The 18,471-nt window shown below is 40.7% G+C and overlaps 1 protein-coding gene across 2 annotated transcripts in view; it reads right to left on the reverse strand.

The window, feature by feature from the left end:
* nrp2b (neuropilin 2b) overlaps positions 1–18,471 on the reverse strand; it is a 101,566-nt gene that overhangs the window by 30,417 nt on the left and 52,678 nt on the right. For both annotated transcript variants that reach the window (XM_080498539.1, XM_080498540.1), the window contains exons 8-11: positions 15,851–15,995; positions 11,727–11,902; positions 10,563–10,736; positions 9,053–9,197 (exon numbers count right to left, since the gene is read on the reverse strand). In XM_080498539.1, coding sequence (XP_080354665.1) covers positions 9,053–9,197; positions 10,563–10,736; positions 11,727–11,902; positions 15,851–15,995 — 640 coding nt within the window. The remainder of the gene's footprint in view (positions 1–9,052; positions 9,198–10,562; positions 10,737–11,726; positions 11,903–15,850; positions 15,996–18,471) is intronic.

An 18,471-nucleotide genomic window follows, 5' to 3' on the forward strand; every position in this document is an offset into this window, starting at 1 on the left:
AAAGGCATGGCCTCTCTAACAGAGACATCCTGTGATGAGCTACTCCACCAATGAGCTACAGCAAAATAGGCTAACCTTTATTGTATTATTCCATCTACACTTTATCCATTAACGCAAGAGTCAAATAAGCGGTATTTAAAATAATTCAACAATACCTTTGAGAAATCTTTTTTTTTTTTTTCAGACAACCATTGAAATTAGTAACTCATGCCAGTTGTTTTGGTCTGTGCACCACAGGATGTGATGAATCACTCCAGATTCTTTTCTGTCCTGAATTCGACTGGGAAACATGCATGTGGCCAAAGTCATAACCTATACATTGAACACTGAGCTAAGACGCTTATCAGCTGCAAACTGCTTGGCAAAACTCTGAAGTCAGATCGAACACTACAAAGACTCATCACTGCTGGTCCAGAAGCGAAACTAGAAAGGCATAAATCTTATACTTCAACAACTCTTGACAGTACAGTATTGCAAGCTTCACCTGCTCTAAATGTACTACAGATGATTTCCATTCAGGCTTAGGAACATGATTATGTGCAAAGCTTACTCTGCATGCTGCATCTGAAAGCAGACTAGAGTTTCATGACACAAAACCTGGAAACTTGGCGACTTTTCAGAAGAGGCGCTACCGGGAAAAGGGCCGCTACATGTAGAAAAGTGTGACATCGAATGAGAATCAATGGTGGGAAACTTGAGTGATTCAGCGTAGGAAGTGATGCCAGAAATCTAAATGGCAAATCAGACAACTGTTCTTAAAACCAGAAATGTGCAAGTTTGATTTGTTGAGTGCTAGCTGAACTAATTATGACTCCTTCTTCAGTAAATTGGTAGTTGGAAAAATGGCTTCTGTACGGCGGGAAATTATTTCCAGACTAAATGCCTAATTAGCTCATTGTACTGCAAGCTGCTAATAATATCTATTTTTATGATGAGTGGACGCTGAGTTTTAATATCAAGTAAACAGGGAAGCAGAGTTTCTTTCTCACAGTAAAAAAAAAAAGAGAAAACTAAAAAAAGAGAAAATGCCAGTGACTAAAAAGCCACCAATAATGGAACTTAAAGTGTGGCTGAAAGGCAGAGCCAAGAGCTCCACAGCTGAGCTGCTCTTTATGTCAGGAAACCACTGACAGTGAATTGCTCATTAGCCCATTGTGCAACACAGCACCACAAGGTATGCGAGTGTAATTGTAGCCTTAAGTGTCAAGCTAAGTACGACAACAACTGAGATGATAAAAAGAAGCTGCCGGCGATGAATGGCTAACTCCCATCACTGAACCCAAGTCAGCTACAAAGGAAATGAGTTTTAAGAGTGGCAAAAACCATTAAGATAAGTATGCCATTAAGATCTGTGGAGGAGAGAAGGTCAGTCTTCTAGTTCTGCAACCATTAATGTGTTAACAAGGATATGGTTCTAATTGCTCCCAAAACCAAATCAATACTTTCTGACCACATTTGCATATTGTGTTTCATCACTGACACAGAGGCTTCTTCAACACGGCGGTATTGAACTTCAAAGACCAAAAGGAGAAATGTAACAAATATTATCTTATAATAGAAGTTGAGTTTTTATTTTTGTGTCATCTAGAATGTTGTTCAGAATTAAATGAAACCTGTAAATGTAGCACAGTCAGTATTTAACCATTTTTAACAAGGACTATTTTTTTGTACATTTACCATTGAATGAGCAACCACAGCTATTATCGTCCCATTTGTTGGTGTTAGAAATCTCAACGAAGGGAAAAGAGGGGGAAGATAAACTTAACCATGCTGAAGTAATTGCTGTTATTGATAAAATGCTGTAACGTAAGTATACATGGCTAGTTCTCAGGGTTTGTTCGTTTCTTGCAAACATTATCTGTGCTTAGAATAGGTATAGGCCAAGAACAGAAAATATACCAGATATACCAGATTTTAGTGTTTGTCTAGCACTAGATGAGTTGCTTTTTATTGATAATGGATCCCAGCAGCTGTTAACAATAATATATATATAAAAAAACAAAAAAAACATTTATCTTTTACTGTGATTTCTGCAGTGACAACAGAAGAAAAGGCAGAGGGAAGAAGGAGGAGCAGAGGAGAGCGAGAGATGAGTGGGTGTAACTAAGGACACATCCCACTGATCACATGAAGGTATTGAACTGAAGCCACGGCTCACATGTGAAAGCAATCAGCAGTGCTGGACCTGACACTCACAAGCACACACAAACACAAATACACACAGGAGTACACACCCTTGGCTGAACCTGTGTGATTGGCTGGAGACTCGCCGCATTGCTTGAATGTTCTTGAGAGAATGATCTGAGCAGCTTTCCCTCCACAGTGCCCCTGTGTGTGTGTGTGTGTGTGTGTGTGTGTGTGTGTGTGTGTGTGTGTGTGTGTGTGTGTGTGTGTGTGTGTGTGTGTGTGTGTGTGTGTTTCAAATTCTGGGCAATTTCTTGTCAACATTCACATTGCAAAACTGTATCAATCATGAACATGATGTTACGTCAACATGCATTAGTGCTTCCTACATTTAAAAGTAACTCAGCTGTGTTTTTCCAGCAACATTCATATTATTATCAAATCTCTGGGATTTGTTACAGAGGCAGCTGTCTGTTTTGTTCATAGAGTTCTTGACAGACAGTGGTTCGGGCTTTTTTCTTGATTTACTAGACATTGGGTCTATTTCTTGGCCCGTATTTTGCAATAGGGATACTTGTACTTAAGGGTGTGCTATGGAGGACTGCATAATGTGGACGTTTGAAAATTACAGTTAAAAGTGTATTTACTAGAATCTTTTTCTGGGTTGAGAAGCAATTGTCTCCTGTATTTTGTAAGGATACAATCAAAGTGCGGATTTGTTTCCTTAAGCACATTTCACATGTAATTTACTGTTATAAAACCCTGAGCAACTACACTGTTTCTATAAATTCTCGCTTTATATCTATATTTGTTTACTAAACACACAACAGTAGATCTCATTTAGTTTAATGTTTGATTGAGGAAATGTGTTTTGAACTGAAATATTTTGTACAGGTAAATTTCTTTGAATGTCAACAATGTAACCGAGGCCGTCATGCATGTGCAGGAAAACTATTTACTATGCGTGAAGTGGGCAGAAAAGTAACTTTTCCCCATTTCCACAGAGAATGTTTTTGAAAAACTAGACCTTGGGAGCCATTTTCAAAAAGTTGCATGTTCAGTGGCTCTGAGCACTGTTGTCGTGTAAACAGAGAATTAAAAATGAAAGTTGTCGCGTTAACGGCGCCGTAATAAGTTTAAGTGATATGTTGAGTAGTTTCTGAGAAAATCGCTTAGTAAATTTACTTAACTATTCTGAAAAACAGTACTTTAACTTGTAGGTTTGTAAGCAATGTTGCAAGTTGAATTTGAGTAAATTTTTCATTTCCTTTTCTTTTATTGATGTAAAACATCAATAAAAGAAGACACCTCATAAAAACTGTGTGAAAAAATAAAAATACATTAATATTAGAGAGGTAATGCATCTTGATGATAACTGTTTTGCCATGAGTTAGATAATGAAATTCAAACTAGTTTTTATCTACAGCACAACAGAGCATTTTACAGGTTTTTTTCTCTAAATTAAAACTCTAATGAGTGTACTTGCTTTATCCCTCTCATTTCCTCATCATGTGGATTTTACAGTGAAACGGACCATGAACAAGGTATGTGCTTATCATTGGAGTAATCACTGTGCTTTTGTTGGGCCACAGGACTGTAAAGTGCAATTTCTGTCACAATGTGCATGGCACTTTTTTAGGTTTTCCATGATGTCGAAAGCCGCAGCTGCAAATCTGAAGACAAAGCCGTCTTTAGCCGCACTTAGATTGGACACAAAAGCCTCTCTCACTCCCCGTCTGCACTTATGTGTTCCTCTTTGTTATTATCACTGGGAACCCCACCCATAACATTGTTGCATAGATGAGAAACTAAACATGTATTTACACTAACTAAGAACAAACTGTCATTTCGATGCCAAACAGGTGGTGTGTGTGTGTGTGTGTGTGTGTGTGTGTGTGTGTGTGTGTGTGTGTGTGTGTGTGTGTGTGTGTGTGTGTGTGTGTGCGTGTGTGTGTGTGTGTGTGTGTGTGTGTGTGTGACTGTGAGCCCGTCAACAGTGTGGTGTGGAGTGAAAGAGATGAGAGAGGAGCAGATGTTCTGATCGCTCAGTCATTTCAAACATGAACAAAACTGGCAGCTTTGTAAGCTCTCAGTTCACATCCAATAGTTGGGGTTACAAGACCTAAATTACATGTTGCCTTCATAGCTAGCGTGAATGATTAGAATGAGTCCTGCAATAATAGTCTGCTGTTTGTTTCTGTGTGTTCTCGCGGAAGGTTTGACACAATAATGAGATGCATTATTGCATCTACATTACAGTGGTGCCCTGTAAGAACCCCCAATGTGTAATTTGGGATTTTTGTTTTATTTTTTTTCCCTCCATTTTTATTGCAATAGAGTGTTGAGATTGTCTCTCTTGTGAGGAAATTGTTTTACAGCCCTGAGGCCAGGTCAGCGAGGTTCATTGAAAAATATGAAAACAATACAGGGGTAGTAATGGAAAAGCAATTTCTTTGCGAGTTTACCAAAGCTGATGATTAGAGGATATGAGGTTTGTGACTGACATCATATCATATTGTTTTCATCTCCGGACAAAATAAACACAGCACATTTGTTACACATGTATAGTGGGCACATCAGTCTTATGCAGAGCTCAAGACATTTGTGTAATTCAATGGGACCTCGTTATTTTACGGTGAACTCAGAGAACAGTCACAAACATAGGAGGATGTATCCTTTATAGAAAATTAATGAGTGACTGTAAAAAGTAACATTTGATTTGTCATGAAAGACACATTTTCCAAGTGAACTTATTGTGAACAAACTGGTTGATGAAACATACCACAGATGACCTGTGGGGGCAGAGTTGTGCACTATAGCTCATGTGCAACCAACAACAGAGCTTGGAAAAAATGAAAATAACGACAAAACGCAAGGAATAATCTCCCCAGACTAAAAATAAAGCACTACTAGTGGCATAAATATTTATTTTAGCAGTTTTGAACCTGTTTCATGGATGTCTGTCTGTATTGGAAATGTTGTCCCATATGAAACCAACAGCCCTCTCCTGGATGCACAGAAATTTACTTGCTTCAAGGAAACATATTTAAAGCTATCGAGAGAAGAGCGTGACCTTTACTCTTGATGCATGAGTGTTCGAAGTGCTTTTACTTGGATTTTAAAATACAATCATCTGATATGTTTGGTGTGATGGTGAAGTGGGTTTAATCAGTGTGAGAGGGAAAAACATTGAACCCTACATGATGAAATAATTCAGTTGAATGAAGGATACAATTGACCAGAGGAAAGGTTCATTCTTGCCTGCACATCAGAACCTACATACACCTAATGAAAAAATCTGACCTGAGCATGACCTCGGAAATCACCAGTGGGGATCCACGTTCAGGAAACAATAAAATGGAGAACAACTGGACATTAAACAGGCTGTTTGGCTTTCAGCATCTACTCCTAAAGGTGTGCATGCGTGTGATTAAGCCACATACACTCCTAATGTCTCTTCTTATTTATTCATGACCCCATCAGTGTATGGCTTCATTTCTTAAATGGGGCTGCAAGGAGAAAAAGGAGCAGACTGTAGTCGGATCTGACATTTTTTTTTTTTTTACCATCTACATATAGCCATATAGCCTTTGATGTGTTCGGAGACTCCCATAAATCAACTTTAAATGAAAGTAAAGATTCCCTTTTAATATTAGCTGCCTCATGAATGCTATGCATGATGGAATGAAAAATTCATTCTGAATAAGGCCTGTTGTACACATCACATGAAGGAATAAAAACAACTTGATTGGATTTAATATGAACAAGGATAAAAAGATGCTTCTGCCTCTTATTGTATTTGGTTCTATATATCTCTTCCTATGGGTGTGTGTGTCTGCGTTTATAGGAGAGGTCCACCAGACATGAAAACTGGTGCATTTGTGTGCTTGTGACTTGTGTGTAAACAGCTGTGTTCAGTGGACTGGAGCTGATGCACTGTTGAATATTTTATCCTTCTTTACAACTAAACACAACTGCTGGAACAAACACATACAAACAAATAGCACAACATGTTCTTTGTCTTCAGTGGGATATTTTGGTTTTGTTTTTTTTCTTCCCCTCGTTCTTTTCATTTACAATGCTGGCGAAACGGTTGTGACTGCACAAGTAGTGAGATCATGCGTTTTTCAGCATTATTATCCTCACATCACTTAGCGTGGAAACAATTAAAAACCAGACAAAGTGAAATTTAACGGAATTTATTTGCTCTAAGCCACTCGGTGTCGACTTAACTGGGTACTCGGCTGTGCGTCGTATTTGGGATGGTAGCAGCAGGGGCGGCTGCTGCAGTGTTCATGTGGAGTGGGAATGAACTGTTATCATGTTTAATGCACGGATTACATCCAGAAGGCAAACATCTGGCGTGCAGACACAGACGGGCAGACCACCAGACGATCAGGGGGAAACTGCTAAAACCAAGATGTTCATCTGTGCTACGATCGCTGCAATGATGGCTGCAGATATGTTGTGCATGATGTTATCAGACGCAATCACAAAACGCTGTGTGCACAGAATAAAACAGACGACAGGACCTGCAGTCAGCCGGATGTGATGATGTACCCATTTACCTTTGTGCTCGCTACTCGTCACCTGAAACTAAATGAAAAGAGGACGGTTCCACTGGAAGAAAAACCCCAACAAAACTTTAAGCATACCATCTTTATGTCCTCCCCTTAAGGATTCAGCTAACCGGGAGAGTAGTTAACATTTCATTTGAAACCACAAGGTTTAATGAGAAAAGCTGTTAAATAGATGTAGACAGAGGTAAATGCATTTAATTGCATGAATAATACAGCGGTTCTGTGGCACAAGAAAAACAATTACTTTACTGAATTTTCAGCTTTTTCTGACAAATAACTAGCTCACGAATTTGACCAAACCATCATTATTTTAATATGAAGGAGCAAGTGTGTGCAGGAACACTTGCTCCTTCATATTAAAATAGACCAAAGTAAAATGTTTCTTCCTGGGAAACTCACTCTATTGAGCTTTAATACAACACAGTGCACACCTCACACTTAGTACCCACCTGTGATCCCACATTTCTGTAATGTATAATGCCCTCGCTCTATTTGATGTACTTTTTGGTATTTTTGGCCACAGCGTTGTCCTAATGTGTTGTTGTTGTTCTCTGTCCCATCCTAGCTTCTGTTGTCACTTTGCATTAGATTCAGACCCCTTTTAAAATGAGATGATTCAACTCAAGGGGTTTATACTTGCAAATAAATGTTCAACAACTTTGACATAATTGGTTCTTGGACTTTTAACATTATTTTTACTGTTTTTCTTTTGTGCCCAACTGTCTTATCTGGATTTAATTTAATTAGATTTTTTTTTTTTTATTTGAATGTCATTTGTTGTAGAGATTCTATTGAAACGTAATTTATATATCATCCTAACTAACGATGTGATTTTATCTTTTGTATTTCAATTAAAAAATTCTCCTTTATGCTTGAACATATCTCTATGAGTCTTTCTCTGCTGTCTGTGTTGTGCTTGTTTTTCTTCCTTAACCTCTCCACAGTAACGTGTTAGAAACGGTCCATGCTGGCCCTTATGTGCCCATCATCAGCAGCCTCCTGGTTATGCCTGACACATCTGGGATATTGTGTTTCCTTTGGGCTTTACTGTCTCTCTCTGTCTCTGCATCTCTCTCACTCTCTCTGCCTCTCTCTCTCACTCACACACACATAAGCACAAAATACAGTGCTGAGGCCATTGGCCGTAACCAACGGCCTACTTCATGTCCACTGGGGAACAGGTACGTGTCGTTTCCTGTTCTCATCTTCACCTGTCACGTCACAGCCCAACTAAAGTAGAAAGATCAGATGGCACATGAAGGAGCGAGCTGAGGCTGGCCATAAAAACACCATCTGTAACTATAGACCCTGTTAGAAAAAAGTGCTTTAAGAAAAAAAACAAACCCTGCAATTATGACACTTATATGACGTCTGCATTTGGGCCAGGATTATTGTAAAATACATTGAGATGACTATTAGGGAAAACGTTTAACTTTTAGTGGGGAGGTATTTATTGCCTCTACTTCACATGGTGGCGACTGAATGCAGAACATTATTATCATTATTGCCTGGTTTAAGTTGTGTGCCAGGATTTGTAAAATTGCCCGCTTTATTCCTGAAGTTATTGGGCAGAGAAGAAGAAATTGCTTGCCACAGCTAACAAGGTCCATACAATACTTTAGAATATTATAATAAATGCTACTTATACAGCTCAGTAAAGTAACCTATACACTAATGGTCTCCATTCATCACCTTTATTGTGCAATTGCCAACCTTATAAGGCTTATAACTCCCCCAAAAATTGCTGATCAAGAACAATACATTCTTCAAACCTCTAAAATAACGCAGTTGATCGCAAATAACAGCACTGTTCGCGCTGCTGCTGATCCATGCGTGCTATCTATGTGTGATTTACACAATAGTGTGCAAACACAGGACAGTGCAACCACACAGCTGGCTGCTATTAGTTAAAGTCCCATGACCTAGACACGTTAATCCCTGTCCAGACATGTTGAAAAACCTTCTCGGGAGCAAGATGATTAACTTTAACCTCCATTATATAGGCGGAAGGCCACAACACATCCGTCTCTGCAAATAGAAACTCATATATGGACACGCATACTCTGCAATCAGACAAAGACACAAAGCTCGACACAACAGGTGATGGAATACATGTGTTTGCTTGTAATTATGCTTTTAGATCATGTAATATACAGCACATACATGCCGAGGTAATCATAATCCCACTGTGATGATGATATAGTGTGCAAGGTTTCACAGTCGTTGCATAATATGTCTTGATTGCGCGTCTCTGTCAGCCCGTAGGTCATGGGTTTATCTGTACACGTATTTCATGCATACTGCAGGAGGACTCTTGCTATCATTAGTGCATCTCTTTGTGCTCTTACCGGGAAGGTCACAGCCGAGAACCTCCACCCTCATGCCGATGCCAGCGGGAGACCACCTCTCGGGGAAGATTCTTATATGCTGGGCGACTATCTCCTCGAACCGCCGCACCTCCGGGGTGTCGTAGTGGCTGTTTCCCTCAAAAATCTGCAGAAAAGAGATGGAGATGGAATTAGTTTCGACGGTTTATAGAATTGTGAAAAGCAGAAAAATTTAATTATTGACTTTCATTTTGCTTGAAAATCCCTCCGGTCACTTCATTTGTGCACTTAAAAGGTCAAACTGGAATAATCTAGGCAGAGGCTATTGTGCTGGCTCAAGGGAATGATAATGGCCGGGCTATTGATTTGAATGCCATCACATGAGCACCTGCCCAATGGTCATGTGACCCCCAAGTGTCCTTCTATTAAGAAAGGTGCTTCAATAAAATCTATGTGGCAAAGTTCAATAGATCTGATGGCAGCTCATTTTCTAAACTACCGCTTTTAAACGGCTTAAATATGCAACTGAGTGAGTAATAAACTTACTTCATGTGATATATATCAGAATATACATGCAGTTATGACTATTTTGTGGCAACCAGGGCACCAAAGGGAAAATTACTAAAACAAAGAAGAAACCCCTAAACACAATAGAAGTCTTAAAACTTGATTTTTTTCTATATTTTATCCTTGCAAGCCTCAGTGAATGGTGAACCTGTTTCTCCAAAGTCATATAACACAGCTAATCAACACTGCCTTCCTGCATGGTGTGACACACGTCATGAAAATAACAAGAGAGTGTGATTTTCAAATAATCTTTGAGGTGGCAGCAGTCGCGCAAGATTTACAGAAAAGTTAGAACTGACTAGCCCGATATGATCACTTCAAAAACATGGGCCGTGAACATTGTGCTATTGGTTTCATTCATTGAACATTGTCTCCTGTCTTCCCCCATTTCTGGAATTTTAAGAGCATATGCTGAGTTTCCCAGGATACTCATTTAAAGATAGGCAGATGAGAGAGAACAGGGTTTGAGCATCAGGAGAAAATCCAGGCGCTCAGTAGGGCTATTAAAGCATTTTAAGACATAGAGTCAGAAAGGAGAAGTGAGTTTAAAGTGCCCTGTCTCGTGGTGCGTTTGACTGCCAGCAGTGCTGAGTGGTGATGCAGGAAAGACATTTTTAATTAACACCCATGAGAGACAAATAAGGGGATGAGTGAGTAAGACGACGAGAGACAGTGAAGAGCAGAGAGGGAGGATGCATAGACAGACAGAGAGAGATGGAAGCAGGGAGAGTGAGGATTGAGGTGATTGAATTATTACCAAAGAAGCCGAGGCGGTAAAATAACAGCTTTTATGACAAGAATGAGAGGGGATGAAGGAGGAGAGCCAGAGAAGGAGATGGTGGGTGAATGAAGAGCAACTAAGCTGAGAGACAGCTATAAATAAACTACAAATGAGGGAGGACTGACAGAGAGGCAATCAGAGAATGGAGAGTGTCATACAGAGGTAAAGATTACGTGTACGTACCTTTGCAAATCCAGTCTTGCTGTCTGTGATGTAGGTCCACTCTTTGCCTGTCAAGCTGTGCGCAAGTTTGTACTTTCTGACGAATGCTCTGTTCTCCGCACTGGTGCTGCCCTCCAGCCCTCTTGCGCCCTGGGTAATGATGCCGCGCACCATCTTGGGCACACTAAGGTCCACCTGCATCACGGGGATAAAAAAGTTAGAATGCTCTCCACACTAGCTTTGCTGGTCTTTTCTCTGCGTGTCCACTTGTTTACGGCCGAATTACACTTTTGCTTGGGATTGATTTAAGCTCTCGTGTGGCTCAATGAACCAAGATTGTCTTCAGAGTTTTTAGCTTTATCTCGAGCCTTAAACAGGTTCTGTGCAGCTAGGAACTACCATAATTACGACTTGGGAAAATCCCCTTTTCCAGTTTACAACATATGCATTGCAATAAAGAATCAACATGGCTGCCTCCAGCTGTGTTAATTCAATGCTGCTGCCAGAGTCCAGAAAAGCAATAAACTTGTCACATGCACAATAAGATAGGGGCAAAAATTAGGTTGGAAACGATTTATATTTATATTACATAATTACATATTTGCTGTGCCTTTGTTTTCTGCGGCAATCATTATGATGCGGTTATTAGGCTTCATAGATACAGACAGTAAATCTATATCACTGAAGTGGCAACAGGGAGAGCTGCTATAAGCCCGAGAAGAAGAGAAAAGACAAAAATAAATTAACTTTCACCAAAACTGTGGACAAGTTGAGTGACATCAAACTCCTGTCCGGGTGATCGACAAAGCCTTTCACCTTCTCAGTGGCGAAGTTAATAGCTAGAAATTTCCCAACTGCAAATTGGACAGTTCCCACTTTCCCAGTTACTTAAAAATGTACCAATGGTTGTTTGTGTGACTTTTGTTCTTAAATTGTCTTTTTCCTGAACTTCTGCCCCATCCACTTCACAGATCCTCACACATAATGTGGTAACTGTGACATTGCTTCATGAGTTTTGAGAACTTTAAATGTTACCAGAAACATGATAACAATATATTGACCTAATTTCAATCAAACTACAGTCTCATTTGTGGTGAGAATCAGACAACTATACCGTCACAATTTATATCAATGTTTAAAAAAAAAAAAAAAAAACTTGGTTTGTTTTACAGTTACATGACATACCTGAAGCCACTCCTCTCCAGCGATGGGTTGTGTTGGGTTGGGAAACCAGCCTGACCGGCTCGCCACAAGCCTGGCAGCCCCCATGGACCCATGGATGTCCCTCATGGAGGACGCAGAGATTTGGGAGTCGGGGAGCAGTCCAGACAACATGCCTTGCAGCTCTGAACAGGGAGCATCTGAGCCGGGAACACAGATGGAGAGGAGTGAGAAAAGACTGATATACTGCAGGCAGTGCATTTTCTAAGACATGAAATAAACATGTCGCAAGGGCACTGCAATCAGAACACAACAGGACACTTCGTGCCATCTTTGTCTGGATGGAACTGTAATTACATTGTGATGTAGGGCATCAACTGTTTGGGAAATCCTTCTTCCTTGTAACTCAAATGTCACTGTAGCACTCAGGCTTTGGCTGTCAGGCATCCTATTCACAAGTTATCAATTGTGTTGTAGCAGACTTTTTATTAGTACATTTTAAGCAGGTTTTAAGTTTAAACTATAATATAACCTATTTAATATTCAAACCTGAACTGTAGGGATGTATATTTTGATGTTATGATGGGATATTACCAGAAATGTTGACACTCAATCAAAAAATAAAATTGCTTTAAAATATAGAAGACTGACACAAATTTGGGACAACATTTGAAAATAACAGGTAAAAAAAATTAAAACAGTCCAAACTGCCATCCTTGAACAATCCAGCTAGGTGAAGTTGCAGCATTGCTAAAGCATCCAATACGACCTAGATAAAAACTGCTCATAAATAAGTGCCACTTTCAGGCCTGGGATAATTTGGTGTCACTGTTTGATCTAATCTTGGAGCAAAATTCTCTGTGTGATTGTGACACGAATAGTTAAAGCGGCAACTGGCGCGCTACGCTCTGCAGCCCCTTCTGAGCTGCTTTCCATCAACCCATTTCATTATTTTTCTTTCCTGCTGCTGCAAAGTTGATGCGTAACTATAATCAAGCATCCAAAGGGGATTCTTCACAGGGAATTGAGCCAGAGAACTCCCAGATGGAGGAACTAAATGAAAGCATGATGCAGATCAAAGGGATAGTGTTTGTTACACTGACAAATGTGTTTTAGGCTAACAAGCATCAGAATATGGTGTTGCCATGAATAATGACATGAGACAGGACCAAAAAAATAGTGACCGTTTCTGTTTGGAAAATGTGCAGGTTGAAACTGATGTGAATAAAAAAGGAAAAGTGTGTAAAATAAATAAATAACTAAAAATAATGGAGGAAGAATGAAAGGAGAAGTGGGAGGCAAGACAAAAGGTGAGGAAAGAGTTAAAGGACAAGGAGGAGATAAGGAAGTAGGCAAAAGGTCAAACAGAAAGACAGACTCAAAAGACAGCAAGTGAATAGAAAGGGTGAGGAGGATAAAGAGGGATGGAAGTGGAAGGAGAGAGAGCGGGCTGACAGTGAAGGGTGACGGTGATTGATGGTGACATTCTTCAGGTCTTCATGGAGATGAATGTTTAATGCAGTGACGTTTGCAGCCGTGCTTCGCTTTGGTAAATAATGAATCAACAATAAACAACAACAGCTACAGATGAGCTCCCCCTCGAGCTCGGCAGCAGACATGGAAAAAAACTGATTAGCTAGAAGAAAATCCCATTATTGTATTGTCTGTTTTATGTTGCGTTTGTTTGCATCCAAGTATTTTGGTCGTTGCCGCGCTGCCTGTTTAATCCAGAAGCACGGTGGGTGAGTCGATGGTAATGTAATCTCTGCAGATCATCACAGAAATAGTCTGATATTATACACCAGCGTGAGAGCTCTTACTAGAAACACTCGCACGCAGACCGTATGTGCGCCGGCTCACAGAAGTCAAGGTCTCACGCACATCTTGGAACCAACTTCCTCTCACAAATGCTCGGATCGTTCGCCCACACACAGGTGAGCAGACACTCCCACTGCGATAACAGGGGTCTCACGACTGAAGCCCGATCCCCACAACAATTATGCACATGACTGGACTGAGTCTTTCTTCAAAAATACGCACTTTACACAAGCCTGGTGGGACAAATAATAAAGGCGCTAAAAATAAGTGCTGCTGTGATGTGATCAGGATGAAGTGATGGGAGGGAGGAGCGGTGCATCTGCAGAGATGATTTAAGGAGAAGGGAGAGAGGAGAAAATGAGAGTGGGGCAAAGGGTGGAGAGTGCGAATGAAAGGTGTCAGCAAAGGCAAAGGAAAGACAGAGGGAGAAAAAAAACAGTACGGAGAAAAAACAGCGGCACTGAATAGAGAGATGGGTAGATAGTGAGGAAAAAGTCGGGCTGGAGACATAAAAGTGTGATTTAAGTTAATGACATGTCACTGACTGACTGCTTTATGTCTGCCTTTATAGCCCTGTGTAGGGCATTATCACATTCCCCCTGGCAGTGTGTACAGGTTTGTCCATATGTAAGCGAGGGGGAAAAACAAAAGCATGGCTATTAGAATATATGTTTGGTTAGAAAGTTTTTTACTGCACTTTTTCGACACATTTTACTGAAACTGCGGCAGAGTGATTCACTCCATTGTCATTCACCCCTGAAACTTCAAACTCTGTCCTCGCTCTTAACAAAAGGGATAGTGGCAGGAAACCGGCAGTGCTTTGCATATCATGTCAGTGTTTTCCTCTGGCCCGTGATGGATGGTAGATATCACAGGCAGCAGAGGCAGGCAATAGGCAGGGAAATGGCCAAAAAAATGTGTTGAATGTGTTCTCACTGCCGAGAGTAGTGGAAAAAGTAGGGTGATATATAATGCAATTTCAGGTGTTAGAGTAAAAAATAGGCGAATGGTGGACAAGAACTCAGGCGAGATACCTGATATATTCTCCATCCTCATCCCTAGCTCCATAATGCACGCACACGCACACGCACACGCACACGCACACACACACACACACACACACACACACACACACACACACACACACACACACACACACACACACACACACACAGTAAAGCAGTATCATATTGTTTTGGTGTGATTGTGATTTGTGTGGGTGCTGAAATAGCCCTCTTGGATAAGACCATATCTGTCCCTCTCAATGGCCACTACAGTGGCAGCAGAGAGAGGCCCTAACCTAATAATGATACAGCGGAGCTGGACATGCACGCCTTATGTTTCCCTGCCTTCCAGGGACATTTAATTGACTTACAATGCAGACTTTATGTAAACTCCAGTAACTGCTCTCTCACTTTAACCTAAACCTTACTTTAGTTGAAGCTTGAAATCTATGTAAACATTTTCCTTACCTGCACCAGTTGTGTTTTCATGCCGTTTGGTGGCACTCCTTGTCTAACCCATAGCTTTAACCTCAAGTTTCATCCAGAAATTGAATCAGTCTCCTTGCTGGGACTTAGTTTGGGCCCAAAAGGATGGCAAGTCCCCATAGTGTGTGTCTGAACAGATCTATGTCCATCCACACACACACACGCACGCACGCATACACACACACACACACACACACACACACACACACGGCCTGAAACTCTCTGTTTTACCATTTCTGCACTCACAAACACAGACAGTCTAATTAAGTTTTATCTATTTATAGTATTGAGCTGATTATGCTGGTTGAAATTGTGTTTGTTTGCCAGGGCTGCAGATGAAAGCTGAGAGCCTGTTACTCTCTGATGTTATCACCCACACATCACACTCTAGTATTATTCTATTAGGACTGAGTGTGTCTCTTTGTGTGCGTGTGATCTGTGAGTGGGAGACAGAGAAGGGGGGGTATGTATATGAAAGAGCAAGAGCAAGAGTGTGAGTGCACATGAGAGTGGGTGTGCTGTGTGCACGTGAAAGGGAGAAACAGATAAGAGGAGAGTATGAACAGAATCATGAATAGGACTGATGGATGGATGAATGATAGAATTAGTTATCAGCAAATTATTAAAAAAAAGACCAAAAAAACCCCTTCCCATTCACATTTAGGGGGTCTCTTCCGGGAAATGTTTTCTCTGGGAGTTATTTTTGCCCTGACCCAACTTTTGGCCTGATCTGAAGCCAGTATATCATTTGTAGAAAAGTTTGCAAGATGATGACCATGTTTTTACAAGAATCCCAAGAGGAGGGTGGCAAAACAAGTCTGAGAGGTAAATCTTTCTTACCCGTTATTTGACAGCCGTACAGCTCAAAACGCAGCGCAATGCCATTTTTCCAAGTCTGGGGTCTGATGCGAATAAAGCGAGCCAGGACTGGCTGTGGGATCCGATTGAGAACCACCTCTGTTGGGTCTGTATTGGCATGGAAAACCTAGAGATAGAAAAGCAGATACATTTATCACTTAGTGCAGTGGGAGAATAAACGTCAACATACAAGCTCTCTCGTAAAACATACACTGCTGACTCATTAAAAGCCTGTCTACGACTTATGTACAGGTTCAATTGTTCTCTGCAGGAAGAGTTTCCATATTGTTTTAACACATACAGCATATGGACCTGACAACTTCATTCATGAAACACAAAGGCTCCAAACACAGTGTGAGCAAATAAAAGCTGACAATTGCATACATCAAATAAAGTTGAGATCAATAAAACCATGCACACCCACACATGCATATAATAGTGCCTTTATAAATCCCAGTCCACCTTAACGATGTGCGAACGTAGCCTCATATGCCACCCTCAACACCCACATTCAGCTATAAATGGTCAATGCTAGGCAGTGAACGAATACTGATGCACAGAAGTGAGTCTGTGCAATATTGTTTAGAACAAGTCAGGGCCAGCAAATAAGATGGAAACTAAGAAAATCAATTTTGAAAATACTGTAAATTAGAGGCACAAATTGCCTGGTGACCACATCAGTGGAGTTTCCACAAAGGAAAATGTGACAATATGGTTGTTTTTTTTTTCCCTCCAGTCTTTTTTCCAGTTCAGAACATAAAACAGAGCAGTAAGTGGCAATAAAAACGTTTTCTTTCTTATTAATTCAAACTTCTGTGCCCTTTTCAGGCCTAAAAGCACACACATTTGCTATGAATAATGTTCCTGATGCATACCTTGCAATGCAAAGCTGACCAAATGATTTGTTGGTCATCTTTTCAAGCCGAAATCATATTAACAGCATCCACATTTTCAAAAAGCAATACATCTAAAAAAACAGTGTTAATCTCAATGGATCCCCCTTCAGAATTCACCCACACACAAGTACAACATATTGGATTGAAGAAGACACAGCAAAAAAACAGACCTTTCTATAAATAACACCATTATTGCCTTGAAAGATTGCATTTTGGCATCGCTTATGATGTTATTTAGCTCAAATCCCTGTTCCTACAGTGTGAAAAGCCTTATAAATCCATTCGCATGGCTGATTGGACCTATTTATACTGTAATGGTGAATGGTTCCACATACGACATTTTGTGTGTCACTCCAGCACTTAAGGGAATAGACCCACATTTTAGAAAACTCTGCTATTTTTTCTTATTATAAAAGCAGTAACACTTTCCTGGGTGTACAAAACGAAAGCCACAGATGGAGAGGGAGTGTGCCTTTTGTGCACACTTATTGATTAGGATGGTATAATTTAACACAGCATGCTAATCTCTGTTTTATTAAGTTGCATCAGTGACATTATTACACGAAACACATACGTTGAAAGGATTACCAGGGCTCACTGACACTGTTGTACACAGTCTGATGGCATACAGTGTGGAACAAATCAAGGGTGTAAATATGTGCAGGAGCACCCTCTTCTCACAGCCTCTTGACTCGACCACGCTGGCACAAAACAGCACAGAAGACATCCACGCTCCCTCATGCCGTCACCCCTCGGTGCACAAACCCACACTGGATATTCACTAATACCTTGCTTCCAAATACAACTGCCACACAGCGTCTTTCCATCTTCTCACACTGTCCTGGTCTGTCTCTGACACGCACACAACCAAAATGATTTCCTCTGAAAGCACACACAAATACAGATAAGAGGAAATTGAATGCAAGCGCACATGGCCAGAAGCACTCTTTTTGTCTCTTGACATCGAGACTTTATATCTCGATCTGACAGACTATCATATCTCTCTCTCTCTCTCTCTCTCTCTCTCTCTCTCTCTCTCACTCTCTGTGTGAAAACACAGCTGGGCCTCTCTTCTACTCACTTTCTTCTATTTCTTCTGTTTCTCTCCAATATCTCCATCTCCGTCTTTCTTTCTGCCATCATAATATACGACTGTACATTGCGGGAAAATAATCATTTATCTTGTTCTTCAAGTACGGAACAAAAAAAAAAAAAGTTTTTCTCTCTGTTATTCTGACACTGCTTCCATTAAGTTACATTAGTGCTGAAAACACAGTGTAGCGTGCCTGTCACAGAGAGCACTGAGCCTTATTCAACTGAGCCAAAGGCCTTCCAATTACTTGCTTGGATACGCATTTATAGATGTTTACTTTATTTTAGGTGTGTGTGTGCGTGCGTGCATGTGTGTGTATGTGTGTGTGTGTGCGTGCATGCCTGCGTGCATGTACGTCCTTCTGTGTGTAAATCCCCTGTTTTCTTGCTGTTCACAATCCATTAAACCACAGGGCCCATCAGGGGTGACAAAATATGGATGAAGGGAGTCTCTGACTCGCAGGAACAGAAGCAGGCCACTGGGTCAGCTGGGAATTGAACCCATGACCCAATGGGTGAATAATACAAAGTCAGCTCCATTGAACCCATGCCCTTACAAAGGCCTTCATACTGGAAACTGTGACCAGTTAAATGATGGAAAATGCCTAAAGGCCC

The sequence above is a fragment of the Blennius ocellaris genome (assembly GCF_963422515.1).
Source record: "Blennius ocellaris genome assembly, chromosome: 6".
Lineage (NCBI taxonomy): Eukaryota > Metazoa > Chordata > Actinopteri > Blenniiformes > Blenniidae > Blennius > Blennius ocellaris.